The following is a 22,912-nucleotide window of genomic DNA, read 5'->3' as shown; positions in this document are numbered from 1 at the left end:
ACTACAATTCAAACTTTTGGTCCTATTCTTTTTTTTTTTTTTTTTTCTTTAACAGGTTTTTATTTACTTTAAAAGCCAGAATCTTTTGATTTGCTTATGTTAGTGCCCCTCTCTTTGAGGCACTGTGTTATTTCAACTTGAGAGAAGTCAACTTGTTTGTTAACCATGCAATGTGAGCACTAAGGCACCTTAGCAATCCTGCCACTAGTTCCAAACCCCCAGCAACAAGATCACTAGAAATATCATGATGGACACATACCTGCTTTGTATGTATTGTTCCCTCTCTGGCTTCTTCAGTGAGGTGTCGCTTCCTTGCTGCCAAAAATACTGCATAACTTGCATAGCTGGTGAGAGTGCTGCCTTGTTTCTCCAGCTGGTGAAGGAGCGACGCAAGCAGGCAGGTGCGTATTTTCGCTCACTTGCTGCGTTCTTCAAGGTAATCCTGCTGCTGACAAATTCTTACCAGTAGAGGGATTGCCAGTGTTAAATGGCCCTAGGATATTGTGATCACATAATGTGACCAATGCTGATTGGTTCATGATCACCATTTTACTAAGCTATCCTCAGCATGAGCATTGTGCTATGGAATGTTAGGGTAGTCGGGGTTAACCCACTTATAAACATCAGATGGCAGATGGATTTGCAGACACAATCTGGAAATTGAAAGATATTTCTTGTGAAACATCTTTTCAAAAACATGTTTGCTTGGATCATTTATGTTCAGGATTGTGCCCATATGGAAAGAACAGACTTGGCTTATGTCAGAGGAAGAACAGTAAACAGTAACTAACATTGGTCAATAGTTGGTCTAACGTTTTAGTCATTGTGTATGCATTTTCTAGTTGGTATTTCTTCCCTTTTCTTCATCTTTTAGCCTGAAATCGTATTTGTCATATGTTATTAGGTGACTGATCTGAGGATTGCACTTCAAAGAGTGGAGCAACAGGCCGCGAGAAAGGAGGATTATCTGCGGCAAGAAATTGCAGAACTGCAACAGGTGATCTGCAATATGCTTATAAAATATACAAAAATGTCTTTCTCTGCACAGCTTACTTTTTCATTTTAAAACCGCTCAGTCCCTAGTTTAAAAAAAAATCTCCAACATCTCCTGGTTTCTGTAAAAGAACAAGTTGTATAGTAACCAGACTGGGGGTGAACTAGTAAATTCTTTGCTCTGGGCACTGCTGCTATCAAATACCTTTAGGCCTGTCGATTAAGCATGTCACCGCTCGGCAATGTGTATTGTTTTGCCCTATATTTGCTTAAGTGTCAGAAAAAGGAACCACAGTGCCCAGCGGAGGGCACACTATTCAACACACCCAGAAGTGTTTAATAGCAGCAGCACCCAGGGTTGAGAATTCACTTGCTGAGCATCAGACTGGCTAGTATACAACTTATTCTTTTATATGAGGGATTAAGAAGGTTTTTTTTTTATTTTTTTTATTATATATAAGTAACTAGGTCAGTTTAAAAGTTGAGCACCCCTTTTTAAAGTAGAGCATGTCATCCCACTTGCTATCTCCTCTACATGTACATAGAGGCTGTTGTATGCTCTTTGATCCCTCTCTCATTCCCCAGCTTTCTAGCAATCCCTAGATAGCAGCTGTGAAGCTCTGTATAAAAATCTATGTGCACTTTAGCTTCCTTTATCCCTTCTTTCTCCATTGACTGGAATTATTTTTTTCTATTGGCAGCCAGTAAAAAAAAAAATGGTTCCATCCAGAATTACCTTTACCTTCAACTGACTGATTTCCAGTGTTTTCACAACATATGTACTTTATAAATATAACACAATATACAGTGTGGCAAATAATTATTTGATCCCCTGCAGATTTTGTAAGTTTTCACACTTACAAAAAAAAGGGGTCTATAATTTCTATTATCGGTATATTTTAAATGATGGAAAAAAAAGAACATCAACCAGAAATCCAGATAAAACACGAAACAATTGTTATAAATTGAGTTGCAGTTAAGTGAGTAAAATAAGTATTTGATCCTCCAAGCAAAACATGACTTGGTACTTGGTGGAGGAACCCTTGTTGACAAGCTTAGAGATAAAACATTTCTTGTAGTTGATGACCAGGTTTGCACACATCTCAGGAGGGGTTTTAATCCACTCTTCTTTACAGATATTCTCTAAATCCTTAAGGTTTCGTGGCTATCGCTTGGTAGCTCAACTTTTCAGCTCCCTCCATAAATGTTCTATAGGATTAAGGTCTGGAGACTGGCTGGGTCACTCCAAAACCTTAACGGCTTCTTCTTGAGCCCCTCCTTTTTTGCCTTGGTGGTATATTTTGGGTCATTACCATGCTGGAAGACCCATCCACGACCCACCTTCAGTGTTCTGGCTGAGGGAAGAAGGTTCTCATCCAAGATTTTATAATACATGGCCCTGTCCATTGGCCTCTCAATGCATCACAGTCAGTCTTACCTTTAGCAGAGAAACGGCCCCAAAGCATAATGTATCCACCTCCGTGCTTGACTGTAGGAATGGTGTTCTTAGGGTCATAGTCAGCATGTTTCTTCCTATAAACATGGCGAATTGAGTTAATGCCAAAGAGCTGAATTTTGGTCTCATTTGACCACAGCATTTTCATCCAATGCCTCTCTGAATCATTTAGATGTTCATTGGCAAACTTCAGAGGGGGCCTGTACGTGTGCCTTCTTGAGGAGGAAGACCTTGCAGGTGCTGCAGAATTTCAATCCATGGCAGCATATTGTTACCAGTTGTTTTTTGGTGACTGTGGACCCAACTGCCTTGAGATCATTCACAACCTCCTCCCGTGTAGTTTTGGGCTGTCCCTCACTCATTATCATCCTTACCCCATGAGGCGCAAATCTTGCATGGAGCTCCAGACCGAGGGCGATTGATGGTTATTTTGTATTTCTTTCATTTGCGAAATATAGGCTCCAACAGTTGTCTCCTTCTCATCAAGCTTCTTGCTGATGGTCTTGTAGCCCATTTCAACCTTGTGCAGGTCTACAATCTTGTCCCTGACATTCTTTGACCGCTCTTTGGGTCTTGCCCATGATGGTCAGGTTTGGATGGAAAAAAGGGATTCTGTAGACAGGTGTCTTTTACACACATAACGAGTTTTATTAGGAGCACCTTCTTAAGAATTAATCTGTGCAGCCAGTCTGTGAAAGCTAGAATTATTGTTGGTTGGTAGGTGATCAACTAGTTATTTTACTCACTGAACTGCAACACCATTTTATAACATTTGTATCGTGGTTTTCTTTTTTTTTCTGGATTTTTGGTTGACATTCTGTCGCTATCATTTAAAATACACCTATGATAAAAATTATAGACCCTTCATTTCTTTGTAAGTGGGCAAACATACAAAATCAGCAGTGGGGAAATCATTATGTTCCCCACTGTGTGATGGTTGCCTTTTCTGCTGCTTTTTATTTTGCAAATACTAACTGCCTGTCTGTCATTCTGTTTTAATGGTTTACTCTTTTCTGAGTCTCTGACTCCACGTAAGCCTACAGAAGAAAAGTAGCATTTTTAGGAGGGCAGCAATGGCAGCCAATATATTTTTTTTCAGTATTAACTTCTTGGATTAGATCAGTAGGAGATGGGTAACAAGCCACTGTAGATGCAAATTATAGCAAAGTGAAATATCATGTAAATAATTAAAGATATTATACAACATAACTTTCCAAAATTTACTGATTGTCCAAAGAAATTATAGTTTTCCTGCAAGTATATAAAAAAAAAAATGAAATGACATTGTTGCTGTCAATATGACAGAGACTCCAAGAAGGTGAAGCTAGGAACCAGGAACTGAGTCAGAGTGTCACTTCAGCCACCAGACCTTTGCTGCGACAAATCGAGAATCTGCAAGCGACCTTGGCAGCTCAGACAGTATCCTGGGAGAAACTGGAGAAGAATCTCTCTGATCGACTTGGTAAGAACAGATCTAACCCTGTAAAAGAGTGATTACATTGTGATAGTGCTAACATAACCTGTACAGAGAGCAGAACTGTGGATAAGACCCAGCAGGTCCACCCACTACAGGCTTGCTCAATAAAAATACAGGGGGCAGGTTACAAAACCAGCCACTCTGTTTTATAGAGAGAGGGCAGTGATGACCGGTTTGTATTACACTAAGCTCCAGCACATAGGAAAATTGAAGGAGGATTTATGCTGGATTACAATAAAACAATAACAGTCTCTTATCCCTTAACCTCTTGGACCATTTTTAATTCTAAGACACCTCTCTTTGCCATAGCTGAATCCCAGACTTGGTTGGCATCAGCAGTGGAGAAGGAACGAGCGTCTATTGAGGAGCTCCTGTCCATAAAGACACAAATATCTGCTATGGAATCTCAGAACAGTCTTCTCCGACAGGAAAAGGGCCGCTTGCAGGCTCAGCTAGAAGTGGAGAAGTCCAGGCTATCAAAGATGGAGGAAGAGCACAGTAGGTAAGTACAGAGACCTGTTTCTAAAGTTTGATGTTAGCTGTTGCCAAAGGGAACGAGTAAGATTTTAAAAGCGGAAAGTGACTGTTATGAGAAATATGTAGGTGGCAATTGTTCCCATGCTTTGACTTTTTTAGCTTTTTGAGTTGCTGACCTGAACCAGGAAGTTTAAGGAGAAGGAATTCTCACTTTTCTCTGACTTTCATTTGCCACTAAAAGCTCTGGCACACCATAACATACACTGGATGCAGGGGGGGGGGGGGACGGACGGGCGGACGGACGGACTTCTGCAGTGAACAAGTGTGGATTGATCGGTTTTCCTTGCTAGGGAGGGCGCTTATGCCACTTTTACACTGTGTCTTTTTCAAAACTGAACTTTAAGTGTACTGCTTTTGCCATGATGGTCAAATTTTCATCATAGTTGCACTCTTTGACAGACTCGCCTGCTTGCTTGCCTCTTCCAGAAATGACAGGTTACAGCTGTTCCTCACTGTCCCTCGTTGCTTTGTGCATCACCCTCTTCTTCAGGTCTTCCTCTGGGTTCTTGTTGCTTCCTTTCAGCCATTGAGTTGTCACAAATGATGTTATTTTGCACACAGGATTTATATCATCGTAGCATTATATGTGGCCTTTAGAGATCAACACGGTGTTCATTAGTTTTTTTCTTGGATACAGTGCATCCGGAAAGAATTCACAACACTTCACTTTTTCCACATTTTGTTATGTTACAGCCTTATTCCAAAATTGATTAAATTCATTATTTTCCTTAAAATTCTACAAACAATACCCCATAATGACAACGTGAAAGTAGTTTAAAATCTTTGCAGATTTATTAAAAATGAACTCTGGTGCATCCTGTTTCCTCTGATCATCCTGGAGATGTTTCTAAAACTTGATTGGAATCCACCTGTGGTAAATTGTTGATTGGACATGATTTGGAAATGCACACACCTGTCTTTATACGATCCCACGGTTAACAGTGCCTGTCAGAGCACAAACAAAGCCATGAAGTCCAAGAAAATGTCTGTAGACCCCTGAGACAGGATTGTTTTGGGGCACAGATATGGGAAAGGGTACAGAATTTTGAAGTTCCTAATGAGCACAGTGGCCTCCATCATCCCTAAATGGAATACGTTTGGAACCACCAGGACTCTTCCTAGAGCGGGCCGCCTGGCCAAACTGAGTGTTTGGGGCCTAATCGGGGAGGGTGACCAAGAGCCCAATAGTCACTCTGACGGAGCGCTAGCTAGCGCTAGAGAGGAGAACCTTCCAGGAAAACAACCATCTCTGGAGCACTCCACCAATCATGCCTGTATGGTAGAGTGGCCAAACGGAAGCCACTCCTCAGTAAAAGACACATGACAGTCTGCCTGGAGTTTGCCAAAAGGCACCTGAAGGACTCTTAGACCATGAGGAATTCTCTGGTCTGATTAAACTCTTTGGCCTGAATGGCAAGCACCAAGTCTGGAGGAAAGCAGGCACCGCTCATCACCTGGCCAATACCATCCCTACAGTGAAGCATGGTGGTGACAGCATCATGTTGTGGGAATGAGGAACTGGGAAACTAGTCAGGATCGAGGGAAAGATGAATGCAGCAATGTACTGGGCCATCCTTGATGACAACCTTCTACAGAGCCCTCTGGACCTCAGACTGGGGTGAAGGTACATCTTCCAACAGGACAAATGATCCTAAGCACGCAGCCAAGATAACAAAGGAGTGGCTACAGGGACAACTCTGCAAATGTCCTTGAGTGGCCCAGCCAGAGCCCAGACTTGAACCTGATTGAGCATCTCTGGAGCGATCTGAAAATAGCTGTGCACCAACACTCCCCATCCGACCTGATGGAGCTTGAGAGGCCCTGGAAAGAAGAATGGGAGAAACTGCCCAAAAATAAGTGTGCCAAGCTTGTAGCATCATACTCAAAAGTATTGAGCAAAGGCTGTGGATACTTATGTACATGGGATTTTTTTCGTTTTTTTTATTCTTAATACATTTGCAAAGATTTCAAACAAACTTTTTTAACATTGTCATGGGGTATTGTTTATAGAATTTTGAGGAAAATAATTAATTTAATCCATTTTTGAATAAGGCTCTAACATAACAAAATGTGGAAAAAGTGAAAATCTGTTAATACTTCCCGGATGACCTGTAATTTGCATTTACAAAAAGCAACTAGGTTATTGGCTATTAGGCCTCATGCACACAGGACTTTTTGAAAACTCTCCTAGAATCTTTTCCATTTTGCAGCAGAGTTTTGGCAGAAAAAAAATCTTGACACTTGCAAGTGTCTAAAACTTTTACAAGCGTCTAGGCCAGGGGTTGACAAATTTGCTTTGAATTTAGGAGCCAGTTAAAAAAGTTAGGAGCCAGTTTTTTTTTTCCAGCTCCCGGGGTAAGGCCACTCATTTTCACCCCCTATCCCTAACTCACAATGGAGCACCCAGTCAATAACTCCATTGAAACACTGTTACATCAGGGGTATCGGCTGACCAGAAAGAGTAAGGCTGGCAACAGATGGAACTGGCTGGCACTGGTTGCCACTGGAAGGCACGTGGAACTGCCAGATGGCACTGGCAGGTGACACTAGTTGGAACTGGCAGGTGACACTAGTTGGAACTGGCAGGTGACACTGGTTTGGAACTGGCAGGTGACACTGGTTTGGAAGTGGCAGGTGGCCCTGGTTGGTGATGGCAGGTGGCCCTGGTTAGCGGTGGCACTAGTTGTCACTGGCAGATAGCACTGATTGGCGTTGGCACTGGTTGGTGTTGGCAGGTGGCACTGATTGGCGGTGGCACTGACAGGTGGCACTGATTGGTAGTGGCACTGATTGGCAGGTGGCACTGGTTGGTGGTGGCAGGTGGCACTGGTTGGCGGTGGCACTGATTGGCGGTGGCAGGTGGCACTGATTGGCGGTGACACTCGGCACTGGCAGGTGGCACTGATTGACGGTGACACTCGGCACTGGCAGGTGGCACTGACTGACGGTGGCACTGATTGGCACTGGCAGGTGGCACTGACTGACGGTGGCACTGATTGGCACTGGCAGGTGGCACTGGTAGGTGACACTGATTGGCACTGGGTGGTGGCAGGTGGCACTGGGTGATGGTTGCAGGTGGTATTGATTGGCAATGGCACTGGTTGGCACTAGCAGGTGGCACTGATTTGTGGTGGCAGATGGCACTGGTTGCGGCTGGCAGGTGGCACTGATTGGTGGTGGCACTGGCAGGTGCCACTGACTGACGGTGGCACTGGCAATGGCAGGTGGCACTGATTGGCACTGGTAGGTGGCGTAGGTGGCACTGGTTGGTGGCAGGTGGTATTGATTGGCGGTGGCACTGGTTGGCGGTGGCAGGTGGCACTGGTTGGGGGTTGCAGGTGGTATTGATTGGAGGTGGCACTGGTGGCAAGTGGCACTGATTGGTGGCAGGTGGCACTGATTGGCGGTGGCAGGTGGCACTGACACTGGCTTGTGGCACTGATTGGCGGTGGCACTGATTGGCACTGGCAGGTTTCACATGGAGCACTCTGTTACTGAATTGTAACAGAGGAGCTGTCAGAATTGAGCTTCATGTCGGAATGGGCGGGACCCTGCCGGGGTGTGAAACTGACAAGTAACAGGCAGGCGGATATGTCAGATATCAGCCTGATGCCGGGGTGGGCGGGACTCAGCAGCTATCAAACACCAGCCAACGATTGGGCTGCTTAAGAAAAGGGGCGGGCCACATACACGTAGTGGCCCGCCCAGATCCCATTGGCTGGTGTTTGATAGCTGCTGGGTCCCGCCCCCACCCCGGCCGGGTCCCGCCCACCCCGACATCAGGCTGACAGATCCTCCTCTCTCCATTGCTTGTCAGTTTCACACACTCAGTGCGGTGCTGCAGAGTGTGAAGGAGGGAGGAGGACGGCAGTCAGTGTTAATGCTGCTGCATGTCTGGGGCATCGATAGTGAGTGGGCTGGTGGCAGCTTAGGCGCCAGGTCGCGATTTCTGGTCGCATTGGCGACCTGGCGCCTGGGGTTTGTCGAAGCCCTGGTCTAGGCACATTTACAGAGCTTGGGCGTGAATTAGTTTCATTGTCCATTATAATATATTTTGACACAAACAAATGTCGATCGCCTCCAACCATAACTGGCCTTTACAGCAAAGAGCACTGGAAGGGCGACGCATGTCAAAGAAAACCAAAGAAATTTCAAAGCTCAACTTACCGACCAGCCTGCAACCAACCAAATTGTGTGCCACTGTGCCTTTAAGGAGGGGTGGGCTCCCTCTAAGCTGGCCTGCCCTCTGCCTATCCATTATAATGCTTATGGTTCCATCGTGGAGGCTCTCAAAATTTAGGGTTGGGACCATAGAAAATGGGTGCCTTGACACGGGGCTCTGTAGCTTACAGATATATTTGCAAATGTGTGCAGACTAAACCCCTGTTTTTAACACATATTGTTAGACAGGATAATTTGGTTGGTGGCAGGCTGGTCATTGATATGAATTAACACAAGTGCTAAACACGTCCAACATTAATGGGTGTTTAACAGCATCAATTGTTTTTTTTTTTTTTCTGCCAAAACTCTGCTGCTCCTGGACGTACTGGCAGTGTTTTTTTTTTTTTTTTTTTTTTTCCATCCTCTATAAGCCCCTGTCACTAAACACTGCTATTAAGCCTATGTGTGCATCTACACACAGGCTAACATGCAGGGGAGTTTAGAAGCAGGAAAAAAAAAATGTCAGAGGCCCCCTAGAAGCAGCTGCAAAAACGTCCAGTGTGCATGAGACCTTCTACCCCTTCCACACTGAGGCAGTTTTCAGGTGTTTTAGCACTAGAAATAGTGCTTGAAAAGCGCCTCCCATTCATTTCAGTGTAAATTTTCACACTGGGCCAGTGTGCTTTGCGGGAAGTTAGAAAAAGTCCTGCACACAGCATCTTTGGGGTGGTTTACAGTGCTCCCAAAACGCCCTGCCCATTGAAATGCCTGAAAAGCACTTTGGAAGTGCCGCAAAACGGGAACTTTTAATCCCTTCCTTGGCCGCAAGCTGTAGTTAAAAGTGCCCCACTAGCAGCCAAAAATCGCCTCTTAAACAGCGGTAAAGTGCCGCTAAAACAAGCGACGCTTTGCCGCTAGCGCTCTGCGGCCCCAGTGTGAAAGGGCTTTTAGAGAAAAAGTAAACAAACCATTCCATGCATGTCTCTTGCTTTTGCATAGAGATCAAGACACTCCCTTCTATCAAACACTAGATGGCAGTCATAGAACACGTTTTGCACAGCTATTCCCATGGACTGCATTTTTTATAGTCTTACTTTTGGTCAATACTTGCACACCAGAAACCTCTATAGGGACTGCAAGAATGCACATCACCTCTTACCATAAACTGTTACTTATCCTACAGAAACCAAGTGGAGCTTGAAAATCTAAAGATGGAGTACAAGAAAATGGTTGAAGAAGCCAGAAAAGAAAAGGTTTGATTGCAATTTGTTATTTAGGTCTTGCTTCATCCTCTGCTTCTTTCCTGTCATGTTTTTTTATACTGAGGAGTTTGCCTTTCAGAATCTGCTGGCCAGTCAGTTGGAGATGGAAAAGATGAGGGTGGAGCAGGAGAAGAAGAAAGTCTTGTTGGCCCAGGAAGCTGTGAAAGAGAAGGTAGTGTACACGTGTGTGTGTGTGTGTGTGTGTGTGTGTGTGTGTGTGTGTCACAAAGAGGTCATTGATGCTTAGATGCCCAGGCAAAATTGAGTCGCGTGCAGTAATTTTTACAATAACTCTAACTAAATTTCACACCTAAATACATTTTATTTTGTAAGGCTTTTATTTATTATGCTTTTTAACACCTCCCCATCCGGCGTATAGTACAATGACAGCTGAGCAGGAGCACTGTTTTTCTAGGAGGATGTTGTATGACATCCTCCCAGAATGCATGTATTTCCAAAACATCTGGAGTGCCATGGTTCACCATCACTGCTCTAGACCTTCATCTAAGTACATATAAAATAAACATGTACTGTTTAGATATCAAAAACATATGCATATTACAATCTTGTGATCCACTTAACTTTGCTAGACCACATAGCACTAACAGGATGGCAACACGTTTCAGAATCTGTAATTCTGAGTATTAAACAAGGTATATTTATATTTAAACTCATTGTGATGCCAAATACCAATGTGGGTCACTAGTATGCAGCAGTTCTCAGCACAGGATTTTGGCAATGGAAAAAGTGTTACCCAACATGTACTGACCAATTAACCTAATCTCTCAAGGGTACACCTTACGGAGAATATGGAGGTGTCTGTTGCTGACCTACCTTCTACTAATGCTAATTGTGTGGATCTAATGCTAATCCAATGGCCTCAGTACTTCCAGGCACAGACTCGGAGCAAGCATGCCAGTCAGGAATTTTACTGTGACTTTCTAGTCAGCATGCTCCAAATCTGCAACTCAGAAAGTACCGAAACCAAAGACTGACAAATGGCTAGTGTTCTTAGGAGGTCAATGAAAGCCCCTATAATTATATCTTGGGTGATAATAGTGCTCGAGATGCCACTTTAGCAGCACACCCTAAATGTGCGTGATGAATTAGGGACAGTATCTTACACTATATGTGTTTTGATAAAAAAAAAAAAAAAAATTTTTAACCGTGTTTTTTTTTTTTTTTTTTTTTTTTTTTTTTTTTTAAAGGAACGTAAATCCTATGGATTGCCTTCAGCAGAACCAGGCACTCCCACTCCCACACTGTCCAGATCCAGCTCTGTTAGTGGGGCGGATCTGACTGGTCTGCAGACATCTCTTCTGGCACAGGTAAACAGAGCTGAATCTTGCTTTTTTGTTTTTTGTTCTGCCTAATCTGTTCTGTATAAATCCAAATTAAACTCTAAGACCTTTATTTTTGTAGTCCTGCATCCCACGAGTTAATGTTTGTGCGTGATTTTTTTGCTTGGAAATGCTTTTAAAACCCTTTCTCTTAACAAAAATAAAGGCGATATGGCGCTACTCCGAACCAATAAAGTGACCATAAAGTATTAGTGCAAAACACCCTATACAAAATTATTACGTAAGGTGGGCAAAATAAATAAAAACAAAGAATAGCATCCTTGTGAATACAATGTGTAAAAAAATAAATAAATAAACGGTCCAATGAGACCAAACAAATATTTTAAAAATGAAGCCGCGTACACACGGGCGGACTGTATGGCCTACTTAGTCCGTCAAAACACATTTCAGCGGACAGTCCGCTCGTGTGTGGGCTTCAGCGGACTTTTTCAGCGTGCAGTCTGGCGTACTAAGTATTTCAGAATTTCCGTAATTCTGTCTGTCATACTTTGGTTTCAGCGGACAATCCGCTCGTGAGTAGGCTAGTTCGACGGACTAAGAATGGCGCATGCTCAGAAAGGATTTACACGGCGGAAGGTTGCATTGCTGTGTATTGGACTTCCTATTTCTAGTCCCGTCGTACGTGCTGTACACGTCATCGCGCAAGCTTTCGATGGACTGTTTGTGCATCCGTGTGTGGTCAAGTCCGTTCATTCGAAAGTATGACGGACTGTCCGTCGGATTGTATGACGGACTAAGTAGGCCATACAATCCGCCCGTGTGTACGCGGCCTTATAAATACCCCCTTCAGTGGATAATATATGCTGCAAACCAGTGTATGTGATATGTGCAATCATTTTGTCACCCCTATGGATACTACGGAGTTATAAAGACTGAATGTAAAGCACAAACTCAAAAACAAAACCAGCAGTGTGCACAAAAAAATGCAATAACAATAATGGTCCCCCTCTGCAACATTGAAATCAACCATAAAAAGAATGCAAACCAAACGCATACAAGAATTACAGTATTATAAAGGAAAACCTAAATGCAGACACATACGTTGCTATTGCACAAATTGTGTGTAACATAAGTGACACCTTTCTGGTGGTTAGCAAAACTCAAAATAAATTATATGTAATATTATAATAATTAATAATAATAATTTATTATATAATAAATGTCCATACACATCTTGTAAATCTGTGCAACTGTTCACATATATAAAGTGTGTGCTTGATAGAGTGCACTTCTCCTTATAAACCGCATCCAGTCACTGCATGCGTTTTTAAACACCATGTGAATCCTTCACCAATAAGGATGACAGCTCACCTCGAAGACTAGATTTAATAAATATAGGTCTAACGCACATCGCCCTTTTTGAGTCGGGACCAAATCATATCCTGAAATTCCCCCACTGAGTACTTCACTAGGATGTGAATCGAAAGGTCCGCTTGTGTATGTAAATCCACTCCTTAAAGGTTAGGTACATGTGCTCAAAGGAACATGAAAGGAACCATCATCCCACAAAACAACCAAACTAAACTTTCAGTAGATTTATTCTTCTTAAAATACACTCATGTTTGAGCATGCACAAAATGGTCACACAGAGCATGGTTCGGCCCCGCTCCCTCCTCCCTGGCTGTGATTGACCGCACCAGGAGGCAATGAAGAGGCAGAGACTAGGGAGATCTTAATCTGTCTTGCACATTGCTGGATCAAGCTCAGGCTCAGGTAAGTATAAGGTGGGGCTGAGAGGGGAGCTGCACACTGAAGGTTTTTTTACTATAATGCTTTACAACCACTTTAACTTTGATGCTTGTTGGACTGCATGATTACCTACAGTGACTTGAAAAAGTATTCACACCCCTTCAAATTTTCCACATTTTGTCATGTTACAACCAAAAATGTAAATGTATTTGATTGGGATTTTATGTGATAGACCAACACAAAGTGCAACATAATTGTGAAGTTGAAGGAAAATGATAAATGGTTTTCATATACAGTATATCATGATAAATGGTTTAATTTTTACAAATAAATAATGTATTTATTGGCGTATAACACACGCTGGCGTATATCACGCACCCCAAGTTTAGGAGGGAATTTTAAGGAAAAAAAAACTTACATTTAAATGCCCATCAATGCAGCCTTATCAGTGTTCATCTGCAGCCTTGTCCATCTACAGCCTTGCCCAGTGACTTTTGCAGCCTTGCCCAGTCTCTTTTCAGGGTTGCCCTGATTAAAATTTGGCACCGATCTCCGCTGACTGAGCGGAGAGGAGCGAGCAGAGCCAAGATCTGCTCACAGTCAGGGGCTGGACTGCGAGAGGAGTCGAGTCTAGCCGAAGTACACTCGGCTTTCTGTATATCAGCGTTTTGAGATATATTATGGACAGCACAATAATTCACTTAATATAACAGGAGCCACTTGTATTTGTATATTCACTGTGGTGATGTTTAATCAGAGTAAAGGGGACTAAATACAAAAGCATTCCACACTTTTCACATATTTATTTGTAAAAAAAAAAATGAAAACCGTTTATCATTTTCCTTCCACTTCACAATTATGTGCCACTTTGTGTTGGTCTATTACATAAAATCCCAATAAAATACATTTATGTTTTTGGTTGTAACATGACAAAATGTGGAAAAATTCAAGGGGTATGAATACTTTTTTTTTAAGGCACTATGACTATATTCATCCACATGTCTAAGGCTGGATTCACACCTATGCATTTTTAGTGCATTTTGTAGATTTGCACTACAGAACGCGTTCCATAGGAAACCATGTTAAATGGACTGTAGTGCAAATCTGCAAAAAGCGTTAAAATGCATAGGTGTGAATCCAGCCTAAGACCTGATGTGATTTCACTAATAGTGTTTGGCCTCATACATAGTTCAAGCTTTTCCTTATGTACACTTAGGACAATCCTCTGTATTTATCTCTGCTTGTCTTTATCGCTTTTGCCATCTTGATGCTTTAATCTATGTTCATGTTTTTCTTTTTGCATATACCAGGATGAGGCTCATGATCACCTCTATGGATCAATGACGATGTCCATCAGTGGTACAAACCTCTATGAAGCTGTGAGGATGGGCGCCGGCTCCAGCGTCATTGAAAATTTACAGTCTCAACTAAAACTGCGGGAAGGGGAGCTTGTCCAGCTTCAGGTAACAGATTTTCCAAGACTTTAACCAGACTTTAAGAAAATGTCTGTAAAAAAAAAAAAATAAAAAAAATCATCGGTAATGTTTGTTGGAAACTTGAATGTGTTTACACAATGTTTTAAGTTAACCCCTTCCTGATCGCCTACAGTAAAAATACTGCTGGGGCTGGGGAGCGCATGTGCTGCTGGCGTCCCGCTCCTGCTAAGATCACACACAATGGGAGCTCAGCGGCAGGTACCACGGACTTGAAGTCCTCCGGCACCTGCCGATTGCACAGGCAGAATGACAATCCGCCTATGTAAACAGAGTAGATTATTGTTTTGTCAAAAGGGAAGACCTTGATCTGTTTTTCCGCTAAGCAGGAACACGGATCTTTGCCTTCCCCTTGTCAAAGCACCCCCGCAGTAAGCAAGCACAGTCCATTTAATCCTTTGATTGCCTCTGTTAACCCCTTCCCAGCCAGTGTCATTAGTACAGTGATGGTGCATATTTTTGAGCTCTAATCACTTTATTAGTGTCACTGGTCCCCAAAAAGTGTCAGTCTGATTTGTCCACCGAAAAAAAAATTAAAAAATAAAAATGATCCTATCGTTTGTAGAATATATAACCTATTCAAAAAAAAGAAAAACCAAAATGGGGTCAGTGGCGCTAGCTATATCACGAAGAGTGATCTTTTGAGTCTTTAGTTATATGGCTAAGATTGTGGATCTATATGCGTATCAACCCCGGTAGTAGGGGGTTAAAGCAGCTGGTGAGTGGGGACCTATGAGGGGGAGCACGCAAGTCATCTGTAAAGAACTATGAGCACTAAAGTCACCTGCAATAATCTGTAATGCACAAATAATACTCACATTGGAACTGTACCCAAATAGAACTTTTGTACATTTTTTTTTCTGCCACAGTTTTTTCTTCTGGTGGCAATTGTCAGTTAAAGTAACGCAGTGCCGTAGTACTAAAAATGGCCTGGTCATGAAGGGGGTAAAACCTTCCGGAGCTGAAGTGGTTAAAGTATATGTCAGGCTAAGCTTAAAAAAATAAAAATACATTTAAATCTTTTATCTTTTTATAAACACTATAGTGTACAGAAAAACATCTGATCTGCCACAAATCCAGTGCGCTCCTAACTTCCTGTTTGGACTGAAAACTCAGTGCCTTTGCTGTACTGAGCTTCCAACAAGTGTTGTCAGCATGCTGGACAAACTCTGCCTAGGTCTGAATTACCCTTAGTATTTTATCGCTCGCAGAGAATCTAGTGAAAAGATTTTGTGGAATGGAGTTTAGTCATCCCTTGGTATAGCCAGGCTTTCCCATTAAGTCCTGGTTCACAGATATGCACTTTTTAGTAAGTTTTGCAGTAATACACTGCAGTCCATTTAACATGGTTTCCTATGGGTCGCGTTCACATCTGTGCATTTTATGGAAAGGGCCAGGGACTTTTTTTCTGGTTTTTGGTTCGATAGACTTCAATGGATCAAAAACGTGTATTGTAAAATGCACCTGGAATATGCAAACTGCAACCTGCATAGGTGTGAACCCAGCCACAGCCCCATACACATGGGCCAAATGTTGGGAGACAACGACCGGTTAAAAAGACATTCAGCCCGTGTATATGTCGGTCTGTCTTCTGTCGGATGTGCATGTTGGAAAACTAGCAGCTTACCGACTCCTGATCAGCGGTCTCGGCCAATGGCAGAGTGCGCTGATCGGAGTGCCCCCCTGGCAAACACAACAAGTCAGCGGGGGCAAATCGCTGAACTAACCTTGCATGGTTAGTACAGCAGCTCCGTTCGTCCGTTTTTATTTATTTATTTATTTATTTATTTTTTGTGCAACCCACTGGATTGCATGAAAAAAAACACTGTAGTGTGTACCTGACTTTATTTGTAAAACTTCTGTTTTTTGGTTTTGATTTGCAATTTTTTTTTTTTTTTTTTTTTTTATATAGAACTGCAAGGTTGTCTCCATACAGCTAAAACTTAAATGAGATGCTAAGACATCTGCCTGGCCTCACTGTGATTTAATTTGTCTGGCCTCACTGTGATTTCCTGAATCAAATATTTTTCTGAATGAGAAGCAGCCCGATCTGATATGCAGCTAGTTCTGCTGCTAATTTGCTTGATAAATCTCCTTTATATTTTTCAGTACGTGTGACTTACTGTATTCAACAACAATAGTGGCTTACTGTAATGTTTTCACTTCCAGCTTGAAATTGGGAACTTAGAAAAAACTCGATCAATACTTGCTGAAGAAGTTGTTAAATTGAACAATTTAAATGAGGAGCTGGAAGAAAAGGTGAAAGAGATTCCAAAACTGCGAGCTCAGATGAAGGTAGGTAGACATGGATTGTGAGTAACATAATAAGTGCTCTGATTTCTGATTGAGGGATAGCCCATTCTGACCTGCAGATGTGGTGTTGCTGTATTATGTAGCAAGGATCTCTTCTCCCACATCTTCATTTTCTCTTGGGCATAAACCCCTATCTTACATTTCAGTACCGCACTCCCTGTATGTCTGGTGTGAATTCTAAGTGTTGTTCACAAGCAGGTTACCAGTCCCTAGATGTAGTGGTTGCATTTGTTTTTCTTTTATTTTAGGCTTTTTTTCACCTTTATTGCCACCTGGTGGCATTAACACACCTCAGCTGATGTGTAAACACTGCTGCCAACATGTGACATGAAGCGAGAAGGTTAAAGGATATTTCAGATCACGAGTCCTTAGGCTGCATTCACACTACAGTGTCTTGAATCGCGGGCAGATTTGCCATAAATCTGCCCATGATTTGACTGCGCTGAGGTGTGAATGACAAAAAGTGGGACTGGGATTCAAAATGGCGTTCATTTGACTGACACCTCAAATTGTGGTTCGGGTCTGCTGCGATTGTCGTGCAATAAATCGCGCTGCAGTCGCAGGACACATGTCTCCCAAAAGTAGCTCCTGAACTATTTTTGGGCGACTCGCATCCTGTGATGTGGGTTGCCACGATGCAGCGTGATTTATCGCGCCAGACCCGCACCGCGATTTGAGGTATTATTCATATGAATGGCATCTCGAATGCGAGTCCCGCGTTTTGTCATTCACACCTCATCACGGGCAGATTTGCGGCAAATCTGTCCGCGATTCAAAACGCTGTAGTGTGAATGCAGCCTTAGATATAGTGGCTGTGTTTTCATTACATTTTGTGCAAGTACAGAAAATAACTGTTCATGCTAGATATTCTTGTAACTTCCTGCAACCCGTGGTTGCAGGAAAGAAATTTTGCTCCGTGAATGCCCGGCTTAAGTGTAGTTTCTGTCTGCTGCTTCATTCCTCTGCTATCAGCATAAAGTCACTTCTGACAAGTTTTCCTGACCCCAAGAAAAAAATGGTGACGGGGAGAGCACAGCCTATGATTGAGCCTCAGCTCTGTTTCTGTGTGTTGTGTGAAGGGAGTGTGTTCCTTCCCTCCAATCAGCTCTCAGAGCTCTCCAAACTAATGTAATTTCAGCTCGCTGCCCCCTGCTTTTCAGAGCTGAGAGATCCTGTGTAAAACCTGCACTTTGAATGGATGTAGGGAACAGACAGCTGCAGATAAACAGGTACAAGTTATGTAGGTGTATTTCATCTCTGTATCACCTGAGGCCAGTCACTTCACCGGGTGTATAGATAAGGGTTTACAACCACTTTAAATGACCATCTGAATACTTGCATGTTTTCAGGCCACTCCGAGCTGGTCACGTGATCTACCCTGTGTGCAGGCTGCCGGAGAGAGGAGAGAACTCTCGAAAAATGTCTGGAATGCTTAGGAGCGGTGATGTCACCCATGAGCTGACTATGGCCCATCCATCGTTGGCACTCTCCTCTCCCCTGAAGCCGCCACTAGCTGACACAGGGGAGCCGAATCACGTGACTTGACCAGAGCGGCCTGAAAATCTGTATTCAGATCTTTACAGAAACATACAAATCTATATTGATCTTTCTTCCACAGGTTAGGTAGTATAGGTGTTGGGTGGGAGCAGTTATATGATTAGCTGGTATATCTTGGAATAATATTTAAAGTGCCAGCACAGTAATCTTATGTCTCTTGTTACAGGACTTGGACCAGAGATACAACACCATACTGCAGATGTACGGTGAGAAGGCCGAAGAAGCAGAAGAACTGCGTCTGGATTTAGAAGATGTAAAAAATATGTACAAGACTCAAATCGATGAACTTTTACAGCAAAGGATGAATTGATTTTTCTGAAATTAAAACTAACAAAAATCCACGTTAGTAGGCTGACAAAAAATGTATTTGGAGATTATGTTTAATATGTAATTACCTTGTAAAAATAACTAGTGTACATTAGGAAAGTTTTATTCTCCGCATGTTTATATTGACCTTCTGCCTTGTAGCTATTGCTTAGAGCCGTGTTTCTCAACTGCGGTCCTCGAGGACCCTCAACAGGTCATGTTTTCAGAATTTCCCTCGGATGAAACGGCTGTGGTAATTACGAAGGCAGTCAAACTGATCAAATCACCTGTGCAAAATATTGGAAAGCCTGAAAACTTGACCTGTTGGGGCACCTTGCGGACTGGAGTTGAGAAACACTGGCTTAGAGAGCAACTCCCTGTAGAACCGATTTCTCTGCTTTGGGTGCAGTGGGGTAGGGTGTGATCTCTACTCAGATCTTTGTTGGTCAGCAGGGAAATTCCCCTTACACCTGGCATCGCCTTGACAGTATGAGAGTACAGCTTCGTAGCCAAGCTACTTGTGTTACTGGCCTGTCGCCATATATTCCTATAGAGCACCCACTAGGGGGTAGACTTGGCCTTCCAAATGCTGTGCCAGGGACCCAAACCAGAATTAAAAACCTGATGGGGCCAGAGTTTGCTCCATACCACCCAAAATGGAGAAATCCGGCTTATCGAAGAGGGAGTTGCTCTTTTAAGTTAAATTATTTATGTAATATTTAAATTTACTTTGGGTCCAGTAAGATTTTTTTTTATAAAAAGAAGATTGGTTAAACTAATTGCTTATATTTTATTGACCTTAAATAATGTTTTTGCTTGGAGAAAGTGTCTACGGTTCCCTTGTAAATGTATAGACCAGGCCGATTAATATTACTTTTATTTTATTTTTTATTTTCTATCAGCATCACTTGCACTCTAAGGGTCCATGCACACTGGGCTTTAAAAAAAAAAAAAAAATGCTGCTACTACAGGAGTTATGCGTTTTGCCTGTAGAAGCAGCTTAGTGTTACTCTTTATGTCCATGCACATTAGGATATTTACAGTCATATTTTAAGCTCAGCATTTAGAGGCAGAAAAAAAAACTCCTTCTGGCTTGCGTTTTTGAGAGGAGTTTTCCGGCAGAAAAAACGATGAACGCTCTTAAATGCATGTACAAAAATGCTCTATGTGAGCGATTTTTCTCTGCAAAAAAGAACTGGCATTTTTCTTTTAAACCCAGTGTGCATGAGCCCTTATTTCCAAAGACGACAGTCATTTTAGTGTTGAATTGGTAACTTATTTATGAGAAATCAAAGCAAAGGGGCATTTATTTTCTGTAGAAACTTACAAAGTGATATAAAGCTGAAACCACAAACATGGTAAAATATCTCTCAAGAGAATAAAAAATATTTGAAAAGAAGAATCATTGCGTATTGTGACTGTTTACTCTATTTGCATCACATTGAATCAGTAGTTTATTTTTTTTGTTGTATGTAGATGTGATCTAAGGCTAGACATGCATGCTTACACACTGGGCTAAATAAGATAAATCAATTGATTTCCACCATCCATGCTAAACAGGAATCTCCACTGCTGGCCGTTGTACTCAAGAGGCGGCAGCATTTGGGACTGCCAGAATATCCGAACAGCAACTGCAGTTTTGTTTTTGTAATTCTTTATTTTCAGAAAAAAGTTCATTACAATTAGCTTAACCAACATGGGTACAGAGCATGAGTCCGGTTAGAGATTCAGATAGGATTACAGCATAGAATCAACAATTCAAATTCACTAACCTTGCACTTTGAGTAAGGCACGGGAGGAGAAGACCCCATCATAGCAGTGCTAGCGGTGTGCGGGGCCGTGGAGGCATCGCAACCACCGCTTGTCCGACCTGGGTTCGGTGATAGCACGTACCAAGTTATGCAATATAACAACATGGTATACATTTTATATTAGGGGAGTAAGGCATCTCGTGATCTAGTGGGCCCAAACATGAGACATATGAAGACATGCATCTAGGATATTCATATTATCTGACCAAAACCTCATGAAGTGGGTAAGAGCTGCGGAGAAGGAATGTGTACCAGGGAGGGGGAGGAGAGGGTAGTTAAACGGGTAACACCAATATTGGGGAAAAAGCAAGGGGTCGGGAAAGAGGGAAGGGGGTAAGGCATGAGGGAGGGAATGGCAGAGGAAAGAAGACGGGTGGCAGAGCGAGATAACGAAGATGGAGTAGTGTCAAGGGAGAGAGGGTAAAGTGGAGTAGAGTAGTGCCGGGGGGGGAGAGGGGAACCAGCCCATTGGGTGAATGAATCTGAGCCATCTCAAGGAGATAAGCATCTGTGTATATAAAATTTTAATTTCCAGCTTGGGGAATAGGGCATACAGGATTGAAGACATAATTTCTCATTTGTTCAATAATAGACATCAAGAGCAAACACATATGGGGATGTGGATGTCGGAGGAAACCCCATCTGGAGCAGTATTAGCGCACATCTAAAGAGTCTGTTTTGAAAAGGTTAAGCAGGAGAGATTTGTAGTGCCATAAGAGTCTCGCCAATAAACGACCATTATGATTGCCCCAATGACAGTCTATGCACACATTCAACAGATTAAAAAAAGAAAGAAAAAAAACACGAATCTTTAAAGCGTAACTGAAAGGTGAATACTCACCTATACAAAGGTCTCTTGCCAGTGCCGGGACTCTCCATTGACCAGCACGGGATGAAGTCACATGTGTGCATGTGCAGAAGCCAGTTATCCCAGCACTCGGAGACCGGCAAGGTACTGCAAGCTGAGCTGTGCATGTACAGCACAATTTGCAGTGCCAGAGAAGACGACGAGCAAGCAGGTGGGGAATTTCATTGCATTTCTCTTCTGTAATAAAGGCCTGCCTGCTCGTTGTTTTCTTACAACAGGACTTTAGTTCCACTTTAAAGTAGAACTAAAGGCAAAAAATGTTTTTTTATTATTGCTTTGGATAGAGCAAGGGCAGTTTATCCCCCTATCCATTTCAATTTTTTTTCCCATCTGTGTCTTAGGGAGATTTGCCTTCTCTCCCTGTCCCATAGCAAAACAGGAAGTGAGAGGAACTCCCTCCAAAGTTGTCACCAGGGTCACAAGAACTAGTGTTGCCATTGGAAGATTTCCCCTCAATTCCTGTTCTGGTGACCTAAAATTTGGGATTATATTTCTCTACATCCAGTTCTGATATTTACGACAATCTGACACACAGCACAGTTATACCTGGGAAGCGAGGCGACCTAATCTTTCTCTGCTGCAATTTCACTTTTACTTAAGGGTCCCCTCCTCACCCCCAGCCTGTGATTGAACAGTGAAAGGAGTAGCAGCACACTGATGAGCTCACCTCTCTGCTCTCTCCTCTTAGCTTACTTTTTGTGCTTCTCCCTTCCCTGTTCTAAGCTCTGCTGTAATGCCTCAGTGCATGTTTATAGTGTAATTCCTCGGGTAAAACATAATTTAGAAGATTGTCATACATTCATCATCGGAAGCCTGCAGACAGCTGTACACACACACTAAGATTATTTCCATTTCATTAATCTTTATCCAGACATTAAAAAGGCTATAGTACCTCTTATTTATTATATATATATATTTTTTTTCTTCATCAGCTCATTCCCCACAGTTATTACCCTTTGTATCACTTGACCTTCCTGTTTGGATTGTAAGCGCTAACAAGCAGTTCCCTCTGATTCCTCCTGTATCGAATTGTATTGTAACTGTACTGTTTGCCTTCATGTTGTAAAGTTCTGCACAAACTGTATACAGGGGGTCCCCGGGTTACGAACCCGTTAGGGACTTCCCTCCAGTTTGTTATCCGGAAATGTTCGTAAGTCGGCTGCGCATGCGCAGAATGACAATTATGGACATTTCCGATGTTCCATTGAATGCCGTTCGGCGCATGAGTGCCAAATTACAGACATATTTTCCGAGGCTCCATCTGGCCGCGCATGCGCACAATGGCAGAGGGTCCCCGCAGCACCCTGTTTGTAAGTAGGGGTGGTTCGTATGTCGGGGACCTCCTGTAGATGGCATTATATAGATCATGTATATTAATAAATATATATATATATATATTAGCTGTGAATCTACAATTTACAGATAATTCCCTTCCCAATGCATGTGTTTTAAATAAGTTCATGCACATGGGCACCCGGGGCCCTGTGATGTAAAATTTGGACATATTTCCCCACCCAGAGGCCATAGGAAATGTGTACAGCTGGCCATGAGAACTTACAGGATGTGGTATTGGTAGCGTTTAAAGCCTCATTCAAATTGTTTAAGACTTTCAGAAGATCAGCAATGGT

The 22,912-nt window shown here is 42.6% G+C and overlaps 1 protein-coding gene across 1 annotated transcript in view; it reads left to right on the top strand.

Moving 5' to 3' along the window:
- The window catches only part of TMF1 (TATA element modulatory factor 1), a 59,928-nt gene extending 39,921 nt beyond the window's left edge, over positions 1-20,007 (top strand). The window contains exons 9-17 of the mRNA XM_077451979.1: positions 905-997; positions 3,755-3,911; positions 4,236-4,428; positions 9,808-9,877; positions 9,966-10,058; positions 11,095-11,214; positions 14,247-14,399; positions 16,599-16,724; positions 18,466-20,007. Of these exons, the coding sequence (XP_077308105.1) occupies positions 905-997; positions 3,755-3,911; positions 4,236-4,428; positions 9,808-9,877; positions 9,966-10,058; positions 11,095-11,214; positions 14,247-14,399; positions 16,599-16,724; positions 18,466-18,609 (1,149 nt within the window). The 3' untranslated portion in view covers positions 18,610-20,007. The remainder of the gene's footprint in view (positions 1-904; positions 998-3,754; positions 3,912-4,235; positions 4,429-9,807; positions 9,878-9,965; positions 10,059-11,094; positions 11,215-14,246; positions 14,400-16,598; positions 16,725-18,465) is intronic.
- The last annotated feature ends 2,905 nt before the right edge of the window (positions 20,008-22,912 follow it).

Source organism: Lithobates pipiens, unplaced genomic scaffold (genome assembly GCF_037356315.1).
Source record: "Lithobates pipiens isolate NorthernLeopardFrog02 unplaced genomic scaffold, aLitPip1_a1.2 Scaffold_23, whole genome shotgun sequence".
NCBI classification, from domain to species: domain Eukaryota; kingdom Metazoa; phylum Chordata; class Amphibia; order Anura; family Ranidae; genus Lithobates; species Lithobates pipiens.
This window is presented reverse-complemented; position numbering and strand designations above follow the sequence as displayed.